This window comes from Pelecanus crispus, chromosome 10, assembly GCF_030463565.1.
Source record: "Pelecanus crispus isolate bPelCri1 chromosome 10, bPelCri1.pri, whole genome shotgun sequence".
Lineage (NCBI taxonomy): Eukaryota > Metazoa > Chordata > Aves > Pelecaniformes > Pelecanidae > Pelecanus > Pelecanus crispus.
In genome coordinates, this window is record NC_134652.1 from 21,163,615 (window position 1) to 21,189,837 (window position 26,223).

The 26,223-nt window shown below is 41.7% G+C and overlaps 1 protein-coding gene across 2 annotated transcripts; it reads left to right on the forward strand.

Annotated features, from left to right (window-relative positions):
* TMEM273 (transmembrane protein 273) lies at positions 1-24,375 on the forward strand. Of its 2 annotated transcripts, XM_075717694.1 has the most exons (6): positions 1-89; positions 5,394-5,444; positions 6,339-6,449; positions 8,843-8,867; positions 21,347-21,373; positions 22,202-24,375. In XM_075717694.1, the coding sequence occupies exons 1-6, from the start codon at positions 35-37 to the stop codon at positions 22,245-22,247; spliced, it is 315 nt and encodes a 104-aa protein (XP_075573809.1). In that variant the 5' UTR covers positions 1-34; the 3' UTR covers positions 22,248-24,375. The 2 variants fall into 2 exon arrangements, with proteins under 2 accessions (XP_075573809.1, XP_009486655.2); XM_009488380.2 differs by lacking the exons at positions 21,347-21,373; positions 22,202-24,375 and adding an exon at positions 10,489-10,554.
* The last annotated feature ends 1,848 nt before the right edge of the window (positions 24,376-26,223 follow it).

Below are 26,223 nucleotides of genomic sequence, written 5' to 3' on the forward strand. Positions count from 1 at the left end.
TTGGGTTAAACCACTCTGTTGTCAAAACTTCACAATGACCTTACTAACAAGCTGGATATCAGTCCTAATGGCATTTCTTCTTCTTTTACGTAAGTGATTTATGATATTTCTTTTCCATCCTTTTTGAGAGCGTTTTTTTTTTTTTTCCCCGAGCTTGATGTGGTTATTTATTTCCCAGTCTAATTATATGTATGTTGTTTAAAACTTTGTTTAGAACTCTGTTCCTTGGAGAAAAAACATTTGTTGAGACAGTGGGGTATTTTGCTGAGTTTTCTACCTAACATGTCCTAGACTGAGTCCTAAAGGGTCAGTGGTGTGCAATCCAGAAGATACCATGAAGTTAAATACCTGCATCTTTGCAGATGAGTTGGCGGAGCTGCTGAGCATCCTGTTTGGCACTGTATAGAAAACAGTACTTCAGTAAAGTATAAGAGAAATATGCATGCTATCTGCAAGCCACTTTTGGTCTCTGCAACTCTCACAGAACTTCACTGCTCCTGACTTAAGCTGCTTCTAATGCTTCCTCCCAGCCCAAAGCAGGGCTTTCTTATCCTCACAACTTGCCTCTTACTTCACAGTTACCTCCACTTTGTGCAGGGAAGAGTGGGGCTCATGGGTAGGAAGTGTCAGCAGGGGTCGTATTAACATTGGGACTGATGTGGACAATGGGGAGGATGGAGCTGGCAGCAGCTACAGAGAGACGTTTACACGGGTTACTGTGGTCGCTGAGACGTTAGGTAAGGGGGCAGGCACCCTCTGGTGGCAAAAGCGTGATCTTTGCCTCATGGACACCTCCCACACAACCCTACTTCATGCAGAAATTCATAGAAAATCATAATCTATCCTTGGGGAATCTCATAGGGGCAGTTTGCCTCACCTGAAGCATGCAGACCAGCTATTCCAGCTTGTGTCCACTGGATATCCACTCCTGCCTCAGTTTCTGCAAGCAAGGCTACCCAAGGTCTACAGCAGTGCACTACTCTCATCATCCTTCTCAGGGTATACACAGGAATGTGTCACTCCAACTATCCTTTTTTTGTTGGCCCTTCAAGCCCTCTGCACCTTTCTTTAGAGGCTTCCAAGACTCCCAAGAAATGGAGACTGTCCACCGCACAGGACATGCGTAACTAATTGTTCTTATAGATGTGAAGAGAAAGTCAGCAATGATTGCTCCCTAGTTACTGACTAGCTGTTGCTCAGAAAACAAATGGCATGAGTACCATTAATACAGTAGCATCTGCCTAGAGCAAAGAGATGCAGACTCAAGAGCAGCAGGACATGTTCTACAGCAAAAGGCGCTTCGCAATAGATACAAGGAAAATGCATAAGATGCTTCCATGGAAGGGTGCAGGCAATGGCAAATCCATAGGCCTTGGATGGAGGGGTGCCTGGCAAGGACTAGAGCTCAACAAATTCCTGTCTTCATGCAGGAGTGAATCCTGTCCTCATCTATTACTACTGAGAAGGCATATGCCTCTAATTTGAGGACCAAGGAAGGACCCCATTTGCCTGGATGCCAACAGTGCCTATCTTAGGAAATTTACACGTAGCTGGGAATTTTGCTACACTGAATACCAGCCAAAATACTTTTCTTCTTTTTAGGAATGGTTTTCAGGAATGGTTTCCGGCAGGACCATTGTCTGTAGCCTCTTTGTTGTCATGGGCATTCCTTATTTGACTCTGGAGTTGCTCAGACACCCACTGTGAGCCATACTTTTTTTCCACCCTACCTCTGGGTTTCCCAGATACTTGTTTCATTTCCCATTTGCTGCCTCAAAGATAAATGGCACCGAACCCCTGGCTGCTGCAATGGCACAGGACCAGCCACTATCTGCTGCAATGAGGAGAAACCTGAGATGGGGGAGGAAGGGAGAAGAATGTCACATGGAAGCAGGAGCAAACAAGCAAAGGGACTAAGGCAAGTGCTGTGCACTGGGAAAGACAAGGCGCATGTTGCTGTTTATCACTGCAGGTTATGGCTGGGAGCTGTTCACGATATCTCATAAGGTGGGGAAAGTGAGCTATTCCTGCTCCCTGATCATATGCCCAAACTGTGCTCCGCACCACTTTCCTCACTGTGCTGACCTACAGGCAAGGCACCGTGCAAGCACAGTTATGTAGCAGAGGGTACAGGGAGAATAGGATGTTCCTTCGTGCAGCTCAGAAGCTGTTTTCTGCATAGCCCAGCTCCGTGCACAGCAGGTCTGAGGAGGGCTAAGCTGGCCCAGGGGTACACCAAAAATCACAGACCAGGGGCTCCCAGCCCAGTGTATTTATTTGTGGGTCCATCACCTGCTCAGCAGCTCTACCTCAGGGGAGACAACCACGCTGGCAGAGGACTGTGGTGGACAGCCAGAAGCAAAAGCTTCCTCAGCTGCATGCCTGGCTCAAGCATACCGGACTAAGCCCGGCTCCTCAGGCAGGCTGCAGCAGCAGATTCACACTTACTCTTTCTCCACCCCCTCCCACCTCTAATGCAAGACCTGTCTAGTCTGCAATTTTATCTCTGGACTCTCTAACAATGACACACGCACAAAAACATTCTCCCACCTGTTGGAGACACAGCCCATGCCTCTCACCAGCCTCCTTGTGCTGCCAGAGCCCCAGGGGGTACATCTCTATTATAAGGCCAACTGCATGCTATACCTGAGCCAGGCACACAGGAGAGATGAGAAAGCACTGCCAGTTGCTTTGAGACCCTTTGAAAAATGATCCACGAGTCACTGAAGTATAGATATCAAAGTTGCCTGCACAGCTCTTCTGCCCAGGAGCAAATATTGTCCAAGGTCAGAGGGTTTGTTCAAGGCATGGGAGTTAGTCTAAACCCAGGATACAGAGATAAAGGGTCAGAAAGCTAGCAGTACCACTGGGGTGTTGCAGAATCTGAGGCATCATTTCCAACCCCTCTGTACCGGGAGGTTTGTGTATATCCCCAAAAGATCTAAACTGAAGACGGGATCTAGGTCAAACAGCGACACACGTGTATTTGACTTGGTCAGTCCACTTCTTTCTGCCTAAGGAGAAGCTGAAACAAACAGCAGCTATCTAACACAGTCCTCAAAAGCAAACGGTATTTAAGCAGCATCCAGTAAATGATATTAAACCTTAATTAAAACCGTATTGAAAGTATGAATTGAAAATGTTCTCTCTAGTCCTGTGGGTTTTCAGAGATTTCACTCCCTCCCTTTTTAAAAAGAAACTAATAATTTAATCTCAATATATTAAACTGACCTACATAAAATATTCCATGTAAAATATTATTTCTGCCATAAAACACATAATCTGTCACTGGTTTAATTCCATTAGAAAGCATACATTAAGGTCTATGTATTATGATCATTAGGATAATAAAAGTAATACAATATCACTTTTATTATGTTTGAATTTAAAACATTCTTCATATGAGCACAAAGAATAATTAAGGAGATGGAAGAAAGGGTTTTTTTTAAATTTATAATGAAATAAATTCACAGGCGAGAGCAAAGAGACTGGGTTTTAACCTGGAAAATCAGGAGCTATGCTTTTTACACTCATTGTGTAGTCTTAGACTTTTTTTTCTTTTTAAATTCCCTTTTCTTTGTAACTTTGATTTTGGTCATTTAGAATGGCCAGCTTTTGTGATCATATCTGCAATTGGATTTCTCACCCCTCCCAACTCCCTTCTCTGAGTGTCATGGGGTTTTTGGAGAGAAAACATTTCTGCTTGTACAAAATAAGTTTCCAGACATTTTAATGGTGAAGAAAAGTTTGGCAAAAAAGGACTTTCAGCTCATAATTATAGCTCCAAAAATATATTTGCTTTAAAACGCAAGGTTTTTTTAAGCTCAACTCCAGATTTTTGAAGCTCAGTTCATAATTTATGAAAATTTGGGATTAGAAATGTGATTAAGACCAGGAAATAAAAACAAATCTGTTGTGAGCCACCCAATATATCAGATTTTTCTGACACAACTGTAGCAGCCCTAGAGCCAACACTCAGCTCAAGAGAGAGTTTTAGCAGTCTGAAAAGCAGACTCAAGATGGATTTCTGTAAGGGTACTAAAATGGCTTGTTTTGGAGTGGGAGGATTATGCTTCAAGTTTAAAAGCAATCATACTTCTAGCATTCTTTAAACTGGACAAGAAATGAAAGTGCAGCCCCCAAAACCTCAAGAAGACAGAATTATTTCTCCACAAGAAGTAGAGGAGAGAGAGGAGAGGCGAACTGGGACTTATGATGTTGGACACCTTAACAGTAGGAAAACTGGATGCATTTAAGACTTTAAAATCCCACTTGAGTTTCAGACTACGCTCCCTCACAACAGTGGGGAATGCCTATAAAAAGACAACGTTGCATGTGAAACAGCTATCTTCCCAACCAGGTCCCATATGTACTGTCACCCAGGCGGTGGACTGCCAAAGAGCAAGAGCTGTAGGACAGCACTTCATGTTCTGCCTGAAGCATGTACAGGAGACAGAAATTTCATAGCATGCTGTTTTAAAATGCAGGGCTCATATCTGCCTTTAAAGCCTTCTCCTGCTCCAGGCACCTCATGCAGCTACACATCAGTTACGTCATTTGGAGCTACTTGAAAAGGCTTTGGTGGAAATATCCTTGCACACCCATTACTGGAAAAAACATTTTTTGAGCGTACATTTTTAGCAATTTGCTATAATAAGCAAGCAACAGTAAAACTAAACATGACTTCTCTCCTTTTTCTTGACCTTTTTTTTCTTGTTCAGAAAATTTTGAATCTGTTTCCTTCAAAAAGTGTGTGGGAATGAATTGTTTTCTTCAAAGCCACTCCATTTTGAGGGCCTGCACACTCTGAGCATCAGGCAGCACAGCTCGATGGCTTTATGGAAAAGGGAATGGCCAGGAGGGTGTCCTTTTGATGAACAGGGAACTTTGTGTGGGAGTCTGTGAAAAGGTTGCTTCCTCTTGCAAGAGGAAAAGACTCTTACAAATCACATTTTGAAGACTGGAACTATAGGCAGGATTGGGACTTATGTTTTCTGGAGAGGGGTGCTAAGGTGTGCCATATCCTCTCCTATTAGCATGTCTTAATAACTTTACTGCATCCACAATCTTTTTCTTGATTTATAGCAACTTCTCCTGCATACAGCTCTCTGGTTTGCTGTGAGAAAATTCTAGAATGGAAACAGTGCTAAGACAACATAAAATTTTAACATTGTATTTTCTGTTCTGTCCAAAAACTGGTATGTAGTGGCCACATTCCTAGGACATCCTCATTAACTTGACTGATAACCCTTCGTTACTCCATGAAGCCTCAGATCCTTTCTTAATCTTTACCAGGATCTACTATTCCCTTGTAAATAGCCAGGTACAGCACTCTCCTTAAATACAGAGCATTCTCCTTGATGTCCTAACAGGCTAAAATACTTCCCTTTCAGATTTTTGGAGAGCAAAGGTCTATGCTTCTGGAAACTCAGAGGAGGAAATAGGTGAGTTCATGGTGAGATTTTTGCTTCCAGACAGGAAGTTAGGGACAAAGCAAATATAACAAAAATGAATGTCCTTAGAAGACTTTATGTGCTTTTTATGTCTAGAAGATAATCATTAGGTTGTGTGTTTGTACTTTGCATGGTACAGCAGAGTCCTGCCATGTGACTGGTGACTTTAAATGACTTTTAAGTAAATATAATGAGCATAGGGAGAAGAGAGCCTGGAACACAAATTCTGAACACAGGCACCCTCCTGCCAGACAGATCAAGGTGGATTCTTATGTATACACAGCGATGAGAAAAGAAAAAAAAAAAAAAAAAAAAAAAAAATCACAATATGGTTCATAGTTTACACTTTAAAATTCTCCTGCTTCCTCCCAGCAAAGACTTACAGAGGCAGAATACTCAGGCAGGGCAGGAGGCTGGGTACTAGGAGGTGGAGATGAAGCTGCGTGTGTACATGTATGGGAAGCAGGAATAAGAGTTTGACAGGATTGAGTGGCAAGAGAGTGGGGATGGGGAATTTCACTTTGGGAAGGGGGGCAGGGAGGAAGTAGAGCCCTAGCTCTAAAACTTAGCTGAGACCTACATGCACCAAAATCTAAACTTGTTCATTATCATAAAACAGCGTTGAACCCCTTGGCCACAGGTCTGCATGGTTTCATGATGTGCAACAGGTTGAAAGAGCAGACTCTTCTCAGCTACCTAGTTTGGCTCAGCATTATCAGCCCCTTCTGAAGAATAAATATGGGGGGGTGGGGAGGGTGGGGGGTGTTTGTTTGGGGTTTTTTTTAGGAATGCATTTAAACTTTGGAAACTTTGTGTCACATCTGAAAGACAAAGACTGTATTACTTAACGGTGTATATTCACTGGCTCATTTTCTATTTTTGCAGATTTCACATATGTTATTATAGGAGTTACTCTGGGAGCATGTCTAGCAATCGCTTTTGTAGTAGTAATAATCTGCATGATCAAAAAACAAATGATTGACAATGACTTTGGAGGTAAGAAAAAATACTCCTGATTTCTTATCCAGAGATCTAGATCTCCTTATGTTCTGATATAGCAGATCTGAGCTTCAGTGTTAGGAATTGTGTATGTACTGCAGCTCTGGTTTTCCTTTGAAGAACTATTTTAAAAGTGTCTGAAGTGCTGGAGTCCCTAGAACTGCAGATTCACATTTCAGTATAACTGCTCTTCAGCCTTACAAGAGAAATAGAATTCACTTCAGCTTACTGTCTCGGTATCTTTTAGAATAGTTAATTTTTAAAACAAAATTCTGTCTATTCAACATAAGTTAAAGAGCCTATTGGATTTGCAGGATGAGCAAGAGGCTTGCTCTCACTTTCTAGCCAAAATTACTGTTTCTTTCACTGATTCTGGAATTTTCCTTTAAATGGGACTGTCTGATTCTAAGATAGGCAGTTTCCATCAGAGTACACAGCAAAACTCTCTATACCTTTTCCACTGTGACTGGTTTTCAAGTTGCCACATGAAAGCATGTTTTTCATCTAACACAGGCAAAAGTTCTTTGATCTAACATCATAACTGCTGATAGCAACAGCTCCTTTTGACTTTGGACCAGCAGTTTAGAACCATGGTTTTTGACTCAAATCCAAAATCCTAAACTGAATAATGCCTATCATTTCAGTAGACAGAATTAGTGACAGGCAGAATTTGTTCCATGGGTCTCCCCAGAGGCAATGCTGGTCCATGGCCCTCCATCCTCTGCTCAGAGCCTCTCTTACTTGATAGGACTCCAAAGTGCTTCACAGAGCACTGTAGAGCAAATATTGTGATGATTTCTTCCACTGCTGAAATACAACTGTCATCTGTAGAATGAGGTAACAGCACACAGTAACACTCAACTGCCTGTAGTTAAGAGCTAGAAATAAAAAAGCACAGCAAATACAATAGCAACAGATAAGGGCAAATGAGGAAAAGCAAAGTCCTTACAGGTTGACCAGAACTTCAGTACAAGCTGTTCTTTTTTTTGCAAAAAAGAATCCTGGGACTCTGCTAGGGCAAATCTTTGCAACCTAGGTTTTGCTTGTCAAGAGAGGACTGTACTCTTAGTAGCATGTGAAAATTTGGCTTGGAAGGAAACCATAGCAGAAATGGATGCAGTGAGGCAATCTCATGAGATACTCAGGGAAATAATCCTTACTGAAAGAAGATGGACTATAATAAGAGAGTTTGGGGACCGAAATCATTGCTCTCTGTATGGCATTCCCAAGGTGAATTTCTAAAAGCACCATTGCAGCTCTGGTGCATGCAAAATGCCAGCTCTCACAGTCCACTTTTAAAAACAAAGAAATTCTCATCAATGCAGACAGTTTCCACCATGAAAATGAGACAGACATTAAACAAGCAAAATACAGTGAGAGAACTCAGTCAAGTTGCTACATTACAGGACTAGGAGCTGCTTGTCCATCCACTGTATCCAGAAAAGTTTGCTTCTGTGGCCAGATCTTTGCATTAACATTCACACAACAAATGAGAGGTAATTTCCTAGCATCCAGAACTGTCTAACCTACTAAATCAGCAGTGCACCATGACACACCCCTTGAACAGTGGTCACAGACTTTTGCTTAGTAAAAAGGAGTGCAAGTGGTCTTAACTATTAAGCTTGGAGTGATGTAAAACAGAGCACTCTGGGCTCGGTACTGCTACAGTGAGCTCAGCCTATCAGTCACAACCTGATTCATAGAATCATAGAATTGTTTAGGTTGGAAAAGACCTTTAAGATCATCCAGTCCAACCATTAACCTAACATTACCAAGTCTGTCACTAAACCAATTAAGGGTAGAGTAGCAATTTCATGTTTCCTGGCTTGGTGGCTGGATTATTTATAATGAAAGTAAAAACTAGGATAATGAAAGTAAAAAGTAGGCATTCCATCCTATTTACAGTAAACACTGGTCATTTAAAGGATAATTTTGCAAACAGACTCCCCAGGTACCCCATGAGGATACAAATGACAATGTAATGCCACTTGCTGAAAGACAAATGCCTGATGCTTTCTTTAGTGGCACTACTTGGCAGGCCTAAAGGGAAACTGCTCCCACCTCATTCTCATCAAGCGTCTGCCCTCAAAGTTTTTTCTCATGACACCCTGGGGATGTGCTACAATCAAACTCAAAATAGCCAAAATATTAGCAAAGATACAGCTCTGACAAAATTGACATGAGATATTCCAGCTGAAAGAATCAAGAAGGGCTTTAGGAAGGTTGCATGACACTACTAATATCAAAGAGTTTTGCCTTAGAAAGGATGGCTGGATCTCTACCAGCTCTAACTATGTTCTCCTGGTTGCATCCTCACAACTTCTGAGCAGGCTGATCACCACTCTGTTCCTGGTTTCTTAACTAACCACATTTTCCTATTCTCTCTTTAGAGTCAGATGGCAAAATGGATAGAAGGTAAGAGTCATTGCCCCATGCATTTTCTGAGGTTGTGTGATACACAAACCGTAATGTTTAACTCCTCTCTCTCTTCATGCATGATGCTTCCCCGCAACTGTGATTTGAATGATAACACATAACACAACACACATGTAAGCCTCTAACAGACCATGATACACAGTGTATCTAGTGGATCTGTGTGAAAAAAGGAAATTCCTTGTAACAGGGTTTCAACATTTCAGAAACAGGAAAGAAATCCCAGCAGACTGAGATCTTTTTTAAAAAGAAAATCCTTCAAACACTTGATTAATTTTTTGTTTGTTTGTTTGTACTATGTATTATAATAGCAAACTCTTTTAAAAAAATAATTTTATGGGATGAAAACCAAAGGCCATGTTTCAAAAGTGCTGTGGTTGGATGTTCTTTGTCATTGCTAGAACTTTTCCACATTTTTCCTGAAACAAAGCTTTTACTGTATTGTCATATATTCACAAACCCTTTAGATTAAAAAAAAAAAAAAGAAAAAAAGGAAAAAGAAAAAGATGTAAGCCAGGGTAAATGGCTTCATCAAAAATTTCCCAGTAACTTTGTCTGGATCTCAATTCTGAGAACTCCCTTCACTCCAGGCTTTTACAGGTCAAGATCATGCAGTGATCATTCCTGCTGGAAGGGATGCATTTTGCGCTTCACCTTCCTCCCCATTATCCAGGCACAGTAAAACCATTTTAGGTTCTGAGCACCTGATGGGTTCACAGGCAGAAGAGGCAGTGCTAGACTGCTCAGGCGATGGCCACTCCTCATCTCCTCCAAGGACAGGCGATAGGGTAGAGATGTACAGGAGTAGCGACTCTGGACTACAAGTTGTCTGTTGGTTCATGGTAATCTACAGATATGGACACTTTTTCGTGTCCCTTTGAGACATTTTATAAGTGACTAAAAAAAACCCAAACATTAATTAATCAGCGTTTTCATGTACTGAAGGCAACAGCTGTGCTCAGTGACCTAAGAAATGGCTTTTGGCCTCTCTCAGAGAGCTGGACAGAAGGATGTCCCCATCATAGTCATTCCTCATAAAGAGAGCACAGCATATGTAAACACTCAACTGAAGATCAAAGCAAGGGCACCCCTTGCAGCAAGTATTTCAGTGTTTTGTCTGTCCAACAGAGAAGGGTCCCAGCCCAGATGCTTCCCCAGCCTAACACAGCTAACTATCACAAAATGTTTCCTTTCTAGTAACAGAGTATTCTCTTACAAGACACTGACAATTTCTGTGTATTAACCTAAAATAGACTAGGACTATTATATGGCTAGAAGGACAAACATAGAATACTCAGTAAACCTTCTGGTGTACTAAGGACAGTATAGACAGAGCAACGAACAGGAAGGGTGTGAGAAGCTAAGCTGAAACAGAAAAGCCAGAGACCAGAGTCAAGAGAAAAGGGAATAAAGGAAGGAGAGGGACAAAAACAAGAAGAGACACAGAAGGCAGTAGACTTACTGCCTGGATGAAATTCAGATCGTATGGTCTATGAATGGCTCCACGTTGGACTTTTCTACCTCCCTTTGCTGCTTATTGTGTGTGATAGTTTCCTTCAGAGACAGTTGGAATATCTATGATACTATCATCTGATCTTTCTAGGGGAAGCAACTGACTTTGTCATGGCAGCAAAATTTAGCATCTTTAATGATGACCTTACATTTACCTCTTTGATGATTCCTCATCCCAGACTACAGGCATTTGCTAAAAGGTAGAGTGAAGGTTCCAGTTTCATGTCAAAATTCTGGTCTTAAGGCTGGAAATGTCACACAATACACAAACTCTTTGCCTTAGAGCCACCAACACTGATGAGTGAGAGAAGTTGTAATTCCACAATGTTTGGGGGCAAAACTATATATGTTAAAGATGACTTTTTTTGGTTAAGTAGAAAACAACTAGAAATTCACCTTCGCTTCTTAACCAGTTGTACTTTTTCAATTCTACTGTGGCAGTGAGTAATTTACTAACAAATCTTTGTTCTTATTTACTTCAGGGCATTATGTATTACTCCTTGGTGGCTCATTAGGGGATTCTATAATGCAGGTGTTAACCTGAGGAAACAGTATAGCCTTCTACCAGTCTTGAGGAAACCTCTGACAGTAAAAATACTACCAGATCCACAGCAAACATTTTAAAATGCCCCTATAAACTAATCCTTAGTAGGATTAGTGAAATGCAGATATCCTCCGGATAGCATCAGTTTTTAGCAAGGAAATATATATGGTGCTTTGTTTTATAAACAAAACTATACTTTTCCACATCTCGGATAGTTGATGCAGAACTAGATTAGTTGGTTTTGCACCATCATTCTGCAACCCAAGCAATCTACTCACAGAAAATCAAAAGGAAATACAGCATACACTATTCAATGTACTTTTTCATCTTTCCTCCTAACCTTCTTCAGGGTAGGGACTTTGCAGATGGTAGAGTTTGTGTTGACATGTTAAATTGGCCTATACCTAATGGGAATATCTTAAAGGTTGGAAATGGACGTTTATAGCACAAGTAATAGCTGCAGTATGTGGTAGCCTTCCATAGGACTGTCACTCATGTTGTCATCTCTTCATTGTAGGACCAAATTTGTCCCAAAGAATGGGATTATATGCCATGTTTTGGATTCCAACATTCTTCATCTAACTGGTTGAGGTTGCATATCTCTGAGAGGAGATGTATGGGACGTAGCTGTTCTTAACAATGGCAACCAAAAAAAAAAAATCCCCAAAACCCCACAAGCAGAAAGCCACCACAATCCACCCCAGTTTAGTTCCTGAAAAGAGCACTGAAATATTACTCATGCTGAGTACTAGCACTGTAAGTGCTACACTATTAAAAATACCAAGGAGATTCCTCAAGAAAACCCAAGCTGTATGTTCATTTTTCTCTGATTTATTTTTCCCCATAGCTCATAGGGATAGTTTTCCATTTATTCAGGTCACCAGAGAGACATGTGATAATTAGGTCTAAACTGATTTTAGGTACTTGCTTCAATTCTCTGGGAATTCTAATTCATGGCATTTTTAGCCCAGTGGCTAGTCCTGGAAAACCCTTCAATAAATCCAAGTACACTATCTGAAATCACCTAATTCTAGATTTACTCCAACCAATCATACAGCCATCCTGAACCCCTCAGGGATACAGGCAACCTGAAACCCTCAGTGATAATCAAGACACCACACCTTTAGGATCTGAGAGGAGAACTAGCATATCTTCTGCAGACAACTTCATTTTCTCCTTGACCAGTGATGATTATTAGCGTTTGTTCAGGAAAAAAACTTAATCCAACTGATAGAGCACTCACCAAATTCACCTTCAGCCAAATTTTGTTTTGAATTTCACATCATTATTCCCACAAGTGCCTCAAGCCACTCAATAATTTCTCTCCCTAGCTGGGACATACTCTGAGTGGGTGTCACCCAGCACAGTACCATCACAGTCAATGGAGTTGCTCACCCTCGTACCAGTGGAAGGCCTTGATGCAGATAATCTTTTATGCTAGAACCCTGATTAGCTGGTACTGAACTTAACCAACACATTGCAAGAATGGGTTTCCACTAAAATCAGGAAGCATTCTGATGTGTCCCTCTTGCTACTTTCCCAAATACTTAAACCAGAAGTGTTTCTACACCCACGTGACGCTGACAGCTCATTGTGAAATAATTAACAGCATTTGCCACTTTATTTAGTCAGGTATATAACATTAAGATTTAAACAATCAATTCATAATGGGATGCCCTTAAACTCAATGGGATATTTACTAACACTTGAGAAGAGAAGGAGGCTTGAGGCAAGCTTCTGTCAGCTAACAAAACAGTAATTTAGATGTCAACTGACAATTATTTAATGTCCTCTTTTTTAATTAATAGCTCATGTCAGTTTCTAATGCCATCTTGGTGTAGGCTTGGTAAATTATAATGCCTAAAAATTTCATGCAAGTTTAATGTATTAATAAAAATGTCTGGGCACATTTAATGCTAGCAATATTTTGAGTTAACTACAGTGCATGGCAGCCAGATTTATTTTGACAGAAGGAGACAAAGAAAGAGACATACAGAGACAAGGAGAAGGATGAAGAGACAGAGAATGTTTACTAAAAAGGAAAAGGTACATATTTTAAACCTGCTGCAATAGCAAAAATGAATCTGTTGCCTCAACACATCTTGGGCAACAGTACACGCCAAAATTCTCCATGCCACTCACTGGGTTCTACAGGCCCCCATGTAAATTACTCAGCAGGAGAACAGGTTTTAAATGTAATACACAAGTCATTCTGATTGATGGAGGAGAGAAGGAGCTTGGGAGCTGCATCAGCCAAGTGCCAAGCATATCAGTGATTTGCTACCCAAAGGAGCATCTAGATGTTCTCTTGTATTTTCCGCACTTGACTTCTCCTAAGGGACCGACTTCTCTTTTCTTTGCTAGACTATGCTTGGGAAACATAAGGTACTCTTGAGAATCAGAGCATTCTTCAGAGGAATGGAGGAGGGCTTGGAATGCTATTGCACCTTCAAAGCCTCCAATCTTCTCATTGTCTAACTATAAAAACAGTGCCATGGATTACATAGGAGGTGAAATCATCCACTTGGAAAATACAAACATCAGACATGGATGGCAAGGCAAAGACTAGGCTTGAGCCATCATATGCAAGTTTGAACATTGAGCTGCAGTTTCTTCCAACTAGCAGAACTGTCTCAGCCTAAACATTTGTGCCAAGAACCTTTCTCCTAGTCATGTTCAGGTCTGTAGCCAGCTGCACTGACAGGCAGAGATAGTGAACAGGAGCTGATCTAACAATTTTATATCCTTCAAATAGGTTTAAAGTCATATAGAAAGAAAAATCCCCTGTTTTGGAGAGGAGAGCAGTTCTTTCTGATCTAAATAGTCCAAAGTGGTCTGTAATACTGTGAAATGCAGAATGCATGTTTACCAAACAGGAAGCCAACTGAGCAGGCATGAGTCATATCACTGATACCATCAGCTGCAAGTGAGACACACAACCTGTCTAATCACCGGAGTCTGAGCTCACAGATAAACCTAACTGGAGACCTAGTTTTGATGCTAGGGTACTTGAGAAAGCCACAAGTGGGAGGTCTTTGGAAAATGGGCCCAAAATTTAAAAATCAAAACCCAGAAGTAAATACACATTGAAAGAAAAGAGACTTTGGCCTTGTCTGAACATGTCACTGGTGGAGGAAGGAAAAAAGATCAAGATCTAGAACACAGCTTGCGCAGGACACTGGGCACTGAAATGCATTGCAGGGACTCAGATAACTGCATCAGCTATTCACATGTAACACTATACATTCAGACTGCAGCCAGGGAGCAATATTGTCTCAGTCACTCTACTATCCATTGAAATCATATCTGCTTAAGATGCTGCTCTACTATAGGCTAGTTCAATGGCAAAAGTACTTGAAATAGCACGATGCCAAAAATAGATCAGCAAAGGAATTACCTTCATCCAGTTCCTAATCAGAGTAACTCAGATGTCTTCTCCACAGAAGATTTTTATATAAAGAGAGCAGGAAACAGGGACTGGTATTGGTTGTTTTAAGCCATGCTACAGCAACTTTTGTGAATTTTAATTACTCTTCAAGGAGAAGTAATTCCCTCCTGTAGAAATAAGTCAGACCTGGAGACAGATGCTTCCTTTGCACTGACCTGACTTTAAGAGGACATTTTTCCCAGCAGTAAGGTATCTCACTTGTCAGCCTGGAGATACCTGGAATGAGGCTAGTTCATTCTCCACATTCCATACAAGCTGTGGCCTTCCTGCTAAGACCCCCATCAAAAAGTTAACACAGAATTTGTTTGGACACCTTTGCAGAGGGAGATGAAGTCAATGACTCATCACACAAAATATGTGACCTCTGAATTGTCTATTACTGCAAAACACTAACAAACATTGTCAACTGCAGATGGATATGAAGAAGCACACATTTTCCTAGGCATAAATCCATGTCTGTCATATGTCCCCAGGAGATGGGCACTATAACATCCCATCTCTACATGCAAGATTACAGTCTCCACCTTCCAAGTTACCTATTGCTTAAACATGCTCCCTCAGTTGCTTCAGTTGTCTCTTATCTTTCCGATTCACTTCTTCCAACACTTGGAATGCAAGTAAGAAATACAGGCATAGGAAAGGAATTTGCTAGGCACAGTCACTGGTATTCTGAGGAAAGCATTGGAGTGGTATCAATCTTACCAGAAGAGCAAGTGTTGGTATGGAATGTTTTAAAAAGGTGAGTTGGCCCAGCCTTTCACACAGAGTCCCAGCTGCTCAGTCTCTTCCCAGCCTGGCCTTCGGACAGGTAACAATGAAGAATCCCAATTTTCAAAAAGTACTTTCGTCTTTAAATGTAATATATGACTCTCCCTACCATTTACTCAAACTGCGGCTGACTTAAATGGCAACTTCAACTCACTAGCCTTGCAAAAAAGAAAAAGAAAACAAAAAAAGAAAGAGAAAAACCCAAACCAGTGACTTATGAAATGGAAGAATTATCACAAGCCATTCAAAACGATTGCCACTTGATGGGTCTCTCATGGGCAGTCCTTCCTGAGGCGTCTCATGTTTCTGTATTAGCAGAACAGTGCCTGGAGCAGATGGAATCCTCCAAGATGCTTTTCAACAACAAACACAAAAACCAAGAGCTTCAGCTGTCAGAAATTAGAGCTGCCAGAAAGACACCTGGCAGAAGGCAGCTCACACTGCAGTGCGGATGGGCCTCCCTGGCACAACAATCATTTCATATAGTCCCACAAAAACACACCCCAGTGGATCTGCCCCACCAGTTACCTCCCTTTCCCCACTCAGCTCAGTTTTGCCCTGGTTGTGTGCAGCCATGGCATTCCTGCCATAGAAAGAAAACATTGTGGGGTCTGGAAAGAGCAAGGTTCAGCAGAGGGGTATGGGAAAGCAGAGTAGAAAAAGTTCTGGAGAACATACCAAAAAGCTTCAAACTCTATCCAGCTTTCACTTACCTATGACCATCACTGTAGCCAATGGTAATGGCAGAGCTCTGTTGCCTCCTAGTCTGTTTATTGTCCCATTTCTATCCTGGCTATCTTTCCCAGTGCCCACTGGGCTTTCTTCACCCTTCATCTGTAGCCTGCAGGTGTCTATTTCTTCCCATGTGGAGGACTAGTAATGGCAGTTCTTATACAATACAAAGCATGCCACAGCTCCCCCCATATCTTGCAGACCACTGCTCTTGGACAGACTGACTGCATCCCTGTCCTTGTTTTGGGCTGTCTGAATGTACCCTTTGGCCTTGAGTCTTCATCTTCCACGGTTCCATTCCCATGTGCCCCAAGTATCTTCTGGACTTGCGGAGGAGGCAAAAATGAGTTTCAGTGCTACAGTTCCTCCTTACAGGAGCTGTGACCAGGTCAAAGCAGCCTTCTCATGCATGGTCATAAAGCATCTTGCAACAACAGAAGTGAAGCATCAAAGGGAAAAAATTAGCCATACCCTACATTCACCCCTCTTCTCTCTAAATCCCCAGTAATCCAAACAACTTCCTGGATTTCTTCAGTAATCCTCAACTTCCTTAGAGCCACTGAGTTGCCTGTGTCTGTCTTTGTTCTCCTAGAACAACTCTCTTTTTTCTTTTCCTCTCCCAGGAATATTCCTTTTAAACAATGATGGTCAGCGTCATCTTCTTGGATCTGGAGAAAAGCAGTCATGTAGATTCAGCAGAATCTTTGACACCTCTGGGGTCAAAGACTTGAATTTTTCTCTTAACATCCCTCAGCTATATCCTAAGCTGTTCTCCTAAGCTGTTCTTTCACTTGCCACTCTTTTTTTTTTTTTTCCCCAAGTAGCCCTTCACAAGGTCTTTCATTCTGCTAATTAATATATTCTAAAAACAACCCAATCATCAGATCAACATAGTTTTCATAAGTTGTTAGAGGTTTACAAACAAGGAAAAACAGAGCCAGCACGACACTTAGCCTCCTCCATGATCTAAATAAGCCTTGCAAAATCAGACAAAAAGTATTCCTTCGTGGTCTGCTTTGACTGCAGAGTGTCTCTTCACATTGCCACCATGGCCAAATATCAGTAATGAACAATTATCAGGAGAATGGGAGCTGAAGACAACTTGGAGGGTTATAGTCCTCTTTGGCAGAAGTGCATTTGCACTTCACTAAGGAGCAGATACCACCTGCACAAGATGAGTCTGGCTCTGCTGATACACCAGAGCAGGCCCGATTCCTTGCTTAACACTGTAGGGATTAATGGGTGGCTGATAGACTGAAGGCTGTATTCACTGCCTTAGGTTTTCTCAGTATGCATTCTCAGAACTCAGTTTAATAAAAAATATTTAAAAGGTGCACAAATGCCATAATAATGCATGCTATTGCAAATAAGCATAAGTATGAACAGAGATGGCCTAAACAACACAAGGTGTGTTTGTGTAAATATTAAAAAATGAGCAAATTATCTCAGCAGAAATGTCTCAACTCCTTGCACATATATATTTGCAGAAAAAAAAAAAATAAGTACCCATTCTGTGTTGAGACAATGGTCACCAATGACTAGAGCAATAAACTAGCTTTTCTACCTGGTTCTGTCACTGCCCTGTCTAGCCCAACTTGTTCTTCTGAACAACCTTGGACAAGTTACTTTGGCTCAGTTTACCCTTTCGTAAAATGAAATTAATCTTTATATCATACACTTCAAAACTAAGGACACTAAGCTTTGCATTGTGCTGGGGACACCAGGCTTTAATAAGCAGAACTAAGGCAGCCTGTAGGCACTTTCAAGCTCTCGGGTCCTTTTAGCACCATTCCTGAATGGAGGGAATACTTCATATACAGCCATATATGCACACAGAGACAGTTTTTTATATACATATATATACACACACACACAGGTATAGCCCAGACTGTTAGGGTGAGATTAATTCATTAAACCCCTTTCCAGGATACAGCATGCTTCACTGATGCCAGCTAACAGCCTGACTGGCAGAGTCACACTCCTGGCTATTTTTTGCTCCTCCCTGGCTGCTCTCCACATTCTCTGGGAGAGCATCTGGCCCAGGATCATAGAATCATAGAATGCTTTGGGTTGGAAGGGACCTTGAGAGTTCTTCTAGCCCAACCCCCCTGCAGTGAGCAGGGATTGAACGCGTGAGCTTGGCATTATTAGCACCACGCTCTAACCAACTGAGCTAACCAGGCTGGTCACGCCTGCACTCCCTTCAGATCTGGGGGCTGCATTTGCAGTTGACCTTTTCACAGCTGACAAACAGAGAGGAATCCTTACTCCTTCCTACCCCTCTGCACAACTGTTTGAGCCTAGTCTTGAATAACTCTAAATCATCTGATTGTAAGAGTTGGTCCCAAACCTGCTGAGTCAGGAGAATGCTTTCCTGGTAATACTCAGACACTTGTCAGAGGCAATTCCTTCTACAGCCATTGTGGTCTCTGCTGGCAAACTTGCTGGTGCCACTGATTCCAGCAATAGATGAGTAACTACCTTTCCCTGGAGCTGCTGCAAGTCTGGACAAAAAAAAATCAGAAATGTTTCTGGAAGAGTACCCTCTTCACTCCTGTCAACAGTCACTCAGGATAACTCAAACATTAGATGCCACCAAGCAGAGAGCCTCCTGCTCCCAGGCAGCACCTGTCTGCCACCCAGACTGAGTAGCTTTATGTTGACTGGGACTTGTCAGAGAGGTGACAACATGGGATTAGCTAGGAATGAAAGCTGCTATCATAGCTAAAGGATAGCTTAAAACCAAACCAAACCAAAACAAGGCCTCCTGAAGCAAGAGACTCAGGGTGCCACAGGTCTTATCCAGAAAAGAACAGCATCAAATCAAAGCTCCTGCATATTCCAACTCCCAGAATTTCCTGTGCCTCATTGAATTTCTGGGCAAGTTCACACTAAACATATGAAAAAGGAGTCACTAATTTTAGATGGACTCCTAGAAGCCTTTTTTCAGTGACTTCTCAGAAAATAAGATTATTTGTAGACCCTTTTTTAAGATCATGTATATAGTCTGTCAGATCATTTTATTTCAGTTTCCTGATCTCTTATTCTCCAAGAGTTCTGCCTTGAAGGACCTGTACTCGGTATCACCAAAGCTAAATTTGTTCTTCTTCTGGTTGTTTCTTATAATCACCCACCTCCATATTCCATGTGCACTTTACAGCCTGGTGTCAGAGAGCAAATAGCAAGCTGAAAGAAATGAGCAAGTATCACACAAAGTGATGCTGACTTCTGCCTTGTAGGCTGCAAATGCTTGGAGATCCATGGAGTATTTCTCATGGGTTCACAGAAATTTATGGGCTTAAAGGCTTTCCATGTGGGTTTAAATTGGGCTTAAAGACACTCCACAGAGGCCCAGAGCTTCAAGGGAAAATTTGTATAGACTTGTAAATATAAAAAGATGGAAAACCACTAGCTGAGAAGTAACTAGGTTATTTTTTGTGCATTAAAAACAGCACCTGGTCCACTCCCAAATTTGATTTACTACATAGACACTGAAATGCAAGTGCTGAAGAATAACTACCCCTTTAGGTGGAAATGCCGTTTTTAAACTGTTTGTGAACTGGTTCCTTTGAGTGAGCTTCCATGACTCCCTGGAGGAGAGCAAAGTGTGGTACCAACGGAGTGTCCTGTCTCCAGAGACAGTCCTGCTCTGTTTCCCTCTCCCTCCCAGCACAGCTGCATGTTCTGGTCAGGCAGTCACACATCTCCACTGCCTCAAGGAACTGGCCCTACCAAAAAATCTATGCTGTATAACATAAAAATAGTTTTCCAAGAGATCAGACTGTTCAAGGACATCTGGCACAAAGGAATTAGTGAAGTATTACAGCCGAGGTGCTGGGGAAGGCTGGACCATCCTTTCCTGCAGCAATGGGCATTGTCAACTGTTGGAAGGCAGCCTGAGAGCATCGGAAAGAAAGCCAATTTCTTTAGGCGACTTACCGGTCACATTGGGCTACATGGAGAAGTGTTGGCCTCCCAGCCAGTCTCTTCTTTGCTCTTTTTGGATGCAGAGAATTGAGTTACTTAAGATTAGGCACAGGCAGGCAATCACTTAGGAAAGGCGCTGAAAGACAATGCCTTTCCCAGCAGTTTCCTGCCACATTCTTCTCCAACACAGGCAGGGGAAGGGATCAAGTGAGCATCCCTGAACCTAATCCATTGCTGATTCACCACAGTTAGTTCAAATCACTTTGCACTGGCCTTGTTCTACATTAATCTGTTGTCATAGTCAGAATAAAAGGGGTGAATTGTTTTTGGTTTTTAATGGCTACAGTTCCATGCAGGCAGAATTTTGTGTAGCTTAGTTCACATGCTTAAATCTGTGTTATTTTGTGTGAAGAAAAAAAATTTTGACAAGTTCATAAATGCAGGCCATATCATGCCCCCTGATTATGTTTTGAAATACATGATTTATTATGCATACATAATTATTATAATGAAATACAGCCTGGGAAAGGGCTGCCACAAACTGTTTGGAACAAGCTGAAAAATATTGCTGCATAACGTGACAACCTGGGTAACAACAGAGCCATTTCACTAAAAGAAATTCCTTGTGCCTGTGAAGTGCCAGACAGGGACAGGCAAAGGAGGGCTGAGACAACCCCCAGGTAGCTCCAGTTTGGTCACCAGGCTGCGGAGAAGCAGGCTGGCAGGCAGGTACTGGCTAGGTGCTGGGGAGATTCCCTCCATGCACTTCAGCAGACACCTTCTCCAGATGCCCTCGAGGCTCCCCGATGGCTGGGCAAAGCAGGTAGTACAGGAATTTAGCTGTGAAAGTGCTGTGGGACAGGGCAGGCACTGTCATTTTATAGACTATGTTAACTCACCCCAGCCCCAACCTGGAGAAAGAAATAAGGGAGGAAATAGCAGAAAAAAAAAACCCCAGATTTCCCTCTGATTCTAGCCTATATATGCCTCACCATATGGTCTCCCACAGACTGTGCGCCCAGTTCAAACTAGAATGATGAGAATCAGGTCTTAACTCTTTATTACAGACACTAAGGGTTAGTGCAGTAAATTTCACATGAACAGAAAATTTCAGCACAGCTTTCTAAAAGACACGTGTGACAAAGTTTGAAAGAAAAGACTGAGGCAAATTAGGAGAAGCATGTCCCTGCCTGACAAATGTCCTGTGAGTTCTTTCTTTAGCAAAGTCACCAGAAAATGCTTAAAGTAGTATTGAAGGAAAGGGACTACAACAGATACCATTTCCCAGTGGAGTCATGAGATCTAAGAATATAAACAAGCTGAGGGCTCCAAGACAAGAAAAGATCTTATTTCCAAGCACTGACGCTAGATGGAGTAAAACTGAATAAAAGATTAAGAGCAGTGAAGAAAAGAGAAAGGATGAAAAGTTCCTGCATTTCCCCAGCTGCTAACGTGTTGCTTCTTTGAACGCTGATCGTTGATTACTGCTCTGAGAGTCACAATTAATATCTCACTGTCTATACTCTGCAGGTCAAACATGGGATCAAGCCAAAACAGGTATGTTCCAGCAGAATGGGGAGTCTGGCGGAGCAGGGAGATGGAGTGACAGTGGTAGGCAGACACATAGAAGTTGTAAAGGTACACCCACCCAGATAAAGGGAAAGGTCGCACAGCAATAAAGGCTGTGGGGTTACCCGGAGTTCCTACTGACAGCCCAGATCTGTCTGCAGTTCTGCCAAACACTCTGCATGGCCTAAGGCAAGTCATTTAACTGCCTTGTCCTCCGGCTTCCCAGTTCTATACCTGGAATACACTAACAAAAGGCCCAGGCACATGCAAGGCTCTCTGCGTTACGGCAGGACTATGCTGCAATGCAGCTGCCCCCCCATTAGCAGGTACTCCAAGTAGTAAGCTCATGGAAAGATGCAGCCACAATATGGATTCAGAAGCCGCTCAGCTGCTCCCCACTCATGTGATGAGACAATACTGGGAAGCAGCCCAAATGACAATAATCCAGAGTCTGTAATGCTGTGAGCAGTTCTTGTAGCAGGATGCTGCCCTAAAATGCATCGCTTGCTGCTAGCAGATTCCTACCTGGCAGTGAAGAGGGCATCGGGAAGTCACAACAGCCAGAATCATACACTTGTTCTGTTAATTCACTTAGGAAAAACAGATACCTTCAATGAAACATCTAGGAAAATAAAAGTTAAGTGGGAGGAACTTCATGAATGCAATTCCAGGAGCATCATTAACAATTTTCTAGAATTCCTGTATTTTTTACCTAGGAATCTCCCAGCTCAGCTTTTACAATGATGCTATGGATCATTCCAGGTAAAACCAAAGCCAGAAAGTTATTGCTAACCTGTGATGTTTCTTTCTTTTCAGAGATGATGTCAACGTACCAGGAAAACAAAGTACAAATAGTCAATAATCCTTTTGCAATTGACAGTTACCTGGTCTGAGGATCAATAGAAGTCTCTTGTGCACAGGCAGGAATCTCACCAATACTGATTCCTTTCTTTGTTCTTTAATTGAAAGACTGATTGATTGATTACAGGAAGAGCTTACAGTGCATGCTAACTTCAATCACCTGAACGCAAAAAGCCTGCAATCCCTGGCAGCATGTATATGAAAGAAATGTATGAAGAAAATAAAATAGATGATGTCCGCTCATTAATAGAACCTGTTTAGTCTGTGATAAGTATATGATTGATTTCTAAAATCAATTAAATACAAGGCAATCAAAAAGGTAACAATATATTTCAGCAGCAGAATTCATGGCCATGCCCATATTTCAAGATAAGTAAATAATGACTGAGGTAACTTTAAATCATTCATTCAACGTTGAAGCAAAAAAAGGCTTCTCAATTTTGTTACTAGGAAAACATTTCCTTCACACTAAAGTTGTATCTTTTTTAGCTTTAGGACTGATGTCTTTTGTTTAACTGTAGGTGGTGGTGCTAATTTCAGCCATTTAAAATTAATTGTCATTTAAAATGAAAAATTCCTTTGTGAAATAATGTTTTTCATGTTCTGTTTTTAGAATATTGAAATGGAAACAGTTTTGTATACTCAAAAAAAGGTTTCTAGACATCTGAAACAAAACTTTTCATGTCAACATTCTACAAAAAAGCTAATCTGACATTTCCAAATTCACCCATCCCTATTTTTTGTAGTATAAAACAATGCACTAAGTTCAATCAGAATTTGTGAATAATTTCAGTCTCCCAGCCCCTTCATTCTTGTTCTAGCCTTATATATTCTGTTGAATTTGGTTTCATCAAAATTGCTTTGCCTGGCTGCAATTACAAGCTTCTTACAGTGGGAGTGACAAGAAAAAAAATCAGAGCTTTGTCTTGGAACTTTTAGAATAGTTTAAATAATTTTCAATGGCTTAAACCCAAGTTAATTTGTAAACACATCCCGCCTTTCACCAAAGCTGTGAGCCTGTGGTTTTGGTCTCAATTCAGAAAATAATGCTATAGGTTCTATTCTGTTTAATCCACTTCTTTCAAGAATGCTGTATTATAACAGATATTGTCATCACAAGGTGAAGAAAAGCAGGAAGATTTTTATATTTCAAGCCAAGCTTTCCTTTCAGCTTGTGAAGACAGGGCAGCAAATGTCAGCCGTGGGTGCTCTGGGAGCACTTGGCTAGCAGCAGTGTCATGCTGGGCATCCTCTGCTATTCCTACGGCTCCTCTCAGGAAACCCACCAGGACTCAAAGGCTTGACAGTCTCAGGTAGATGGCATGCACAACATTAAGTAATGTCACAATATTTCACAGGCATAGCTGTTACGACGTAGCATTACAGGATGACTCCAAGCAGGATGTTACGCTATCTTATGGCAACTTACAAATAACCACTATCCAGAAGAAAAAAATCGAGTCTTATCTTATGGCAACTTATAACCAGTGTCTGTTCTCATTTATGCCATGTGGCAGATCATAATAAATAAATATTTTTCCAGTTCTTCACTACTGTAATATAACAGAAGTTATCAAACTTAAAAAAAAAAAAAAGGCAAATGCTAGACTGAAGTCCAGCCTAGAAATTCTGTGTATTATTAAGAAATATCACTTGAAAAAATCATGGAAATCAGGGCCTCCCACCCAATAATGAACTTTCAGATTGTGAAGAGCTGCAATTAACCCCACACATTAAAGGCAGAGCTGATGTGCTGAGTCAGGGACTTAGAGTCAACACACTGTCAGAGCATAAGAGCATCTATATCAGAATTTTGTTTCTATGAAGAATAAGCTACTGTAGTACTTGTAATTGTCACTGAAAGGATTTGAATATGGTTTTAACAAAGCAGGTAATTTTCCAAATGTGCAAAGGAAACTGGATGGTAATTTTCCCGCACATTTTGAACAACAAAATGAAAGGTCTATTTTCAGAGAAAATTGATATATTGGAATAATTTCCCTGGATTCCTAGGTGTCTGTTACCCAGTTCAGTAACACTGCAGTTCATTAGCAGCATTTGCTAACAAATAAACTAAAGTAGTAATGTGATACTTGTAAGTAATTGCATATGTGTACATGTGTAAGTGAATAAACCATCTTGTAAGGTATCTGTTAATTGATTTGCTTCCTTTAGTACCATTTTAATTAAGACTTGGAACAGAAGAGAGCATGTGGTCAGGGAGGGAAGCTATTACCTTCCCTTATTTGTGTGAACAAATGTTTCTTTCACATCATTTCAGTACACTATGGGAAATAAAGATGAAAATAAACAAAAAGTGGTAACTTACAAGCAGCAGAGGAGAAAGGCCTGGAGAATTAAGGTTAGTAATCTTGATCAGGCAAATGTGCCGGGGTGGTGAATAGATTATGAGTTCCCAAAACATTTGGTGTGTGCATTGGCTCCCTGAATATGGGAAAAGGCTGGGCAGCACTGAGACAGACAGCTGGGGATGCGGGGCCCCAGAGCTGCTGCTTCTGCTGCCACTGAGAGGTTTGGGCACACTTAGTAACTGCCACCGCTGCACGGGACTGCCGTGGCAGCACCAGTGAGTGCCCCATAAAGCCTAACTCTCCCCCCCCACAACTGCAGCAGCCAGCCTGACTCTGTACAGACACATGAGGCTGCTGCAACCACTTTGCCACCCCAAGGAGCTGCTGGTTTTGCCTATTTCTAGAACCAGCTCTACCAGCACCGCTTACAGCATCAGCAGCTCCTGAATTTGGGTCAAGCTGCACAGCACTGCTTGAAAATAATCAGTGAAGGAAAACTAGATGAAAGGGGAGCATTTTGGAGGCATTCATTCAAAAGACAAAAGATACTGTTAGCTCCACTAATTCTCGATCAAGGATGAAGCCCAGGCAGTCCATAACCAGCACAACAGGCATCTGTACTCGCCTATTTGCCTGCCCAGCACAGGTTGCGCCTGCCCATGCTGAGCACCCTGAGCTCTACCTGAGCTTGCTGGCATTCCTCTGAATGGATAACAGCAGGAAGGATTTCAGAGTCAGGGTTTGAATGCATGCGCCAGTTATGTCATGGTGGACCTGCAGTCTCCTCGCGGCAGATGCACAGCAACATAATGATGCTTGTGAATAGAGTTATTCAGAAGAGGAGACAGTTATAGACACAAGAATTGAGCTAAGAGGTGCATACACAGCATGCATTTCTAAAGAGACAACGACGCAGCATTAACTTCAGTGGCAATGCATGTGCCACAGCAACAGTGGGATCATTCACGTCAAATCCTGCTATCAGCTGCATCAGTGCAATCCAGACTAACTGCAGGAGTCACACAGCTTGGTGCAGCACTCGCTCACATGGTAATAAATCAGGCAAAAATCCACTGGGCTCAGTACAACTGCATTGGTAGAAAAGAAGAGCCTGTGGGAGGAGTCCTGTAAACCAGACCTCACTGATATAAATCTGCTCTGAGCGGTCTGAGGAAGAGCAGAGTCTGATTCAGCTCCTCCCAAACAGAAAGGAAGGCAAATGTCGTAATAGTCAAAACAGTTGCAGCCTGAATCTTTCTTGGCCTCTCTCATGCCTGTAAGTGAAAAATCAGATCATTTAAGTCAAAAGTATTTTTTCTGTTTCTTATAACTGCACTTAATCAAATACAAAAGACTGAGACTATAAAAAATGCTTTGACACACCAACCAAATACGGGAAAACAAAAGCAAAGCACCTACCTAGCAAACCTGATAAAGAAAGGATGTTTATACTATACAAATAGGACCTATAGAGGCTTCAAACTTCTGAAAATTGCACTCATTACACACAGGGACTATCAGAATAGCCAGCCTATTCAGTCTGACTGAAGTCTGTCTTCTCCAATCGCCTCTTTGCCACAGGGTTTAATAGCAAACATCTAGATGAAGTCTAGGAGCATTGCAAGCTGTGCCAATGCTCTCCTAGAAGACCCTACCACCCTACAG

What these genes read in the sequence shown, in the direction of transcription:
- TMEM273 (XM_075717694.1), top strand. Translation starts at nt 35, where the DNA reads ATGACCTTACTAACAAGCTGGATATCAGTCCTAATGGCATTTCTTCTT. An exon ending in GGCATTTCTTCTTCTTTTAC is followed by an intron (nt 90 to 5,393) that starts GTAAGTGATTTA and finishes CTTCCCTTTCAG; the next exon opens with ATTTTTGGAGAGCAAAGGTC. An exon ending in ATGGGATCAAGCCAAAACAG is followed by an intron (nt 21,374 to 22,201) that starts GTATGTTCCAGC and finishes CTTTCTTTTCAG; the next exon opens with AGATGATGTCAACGTACCAG.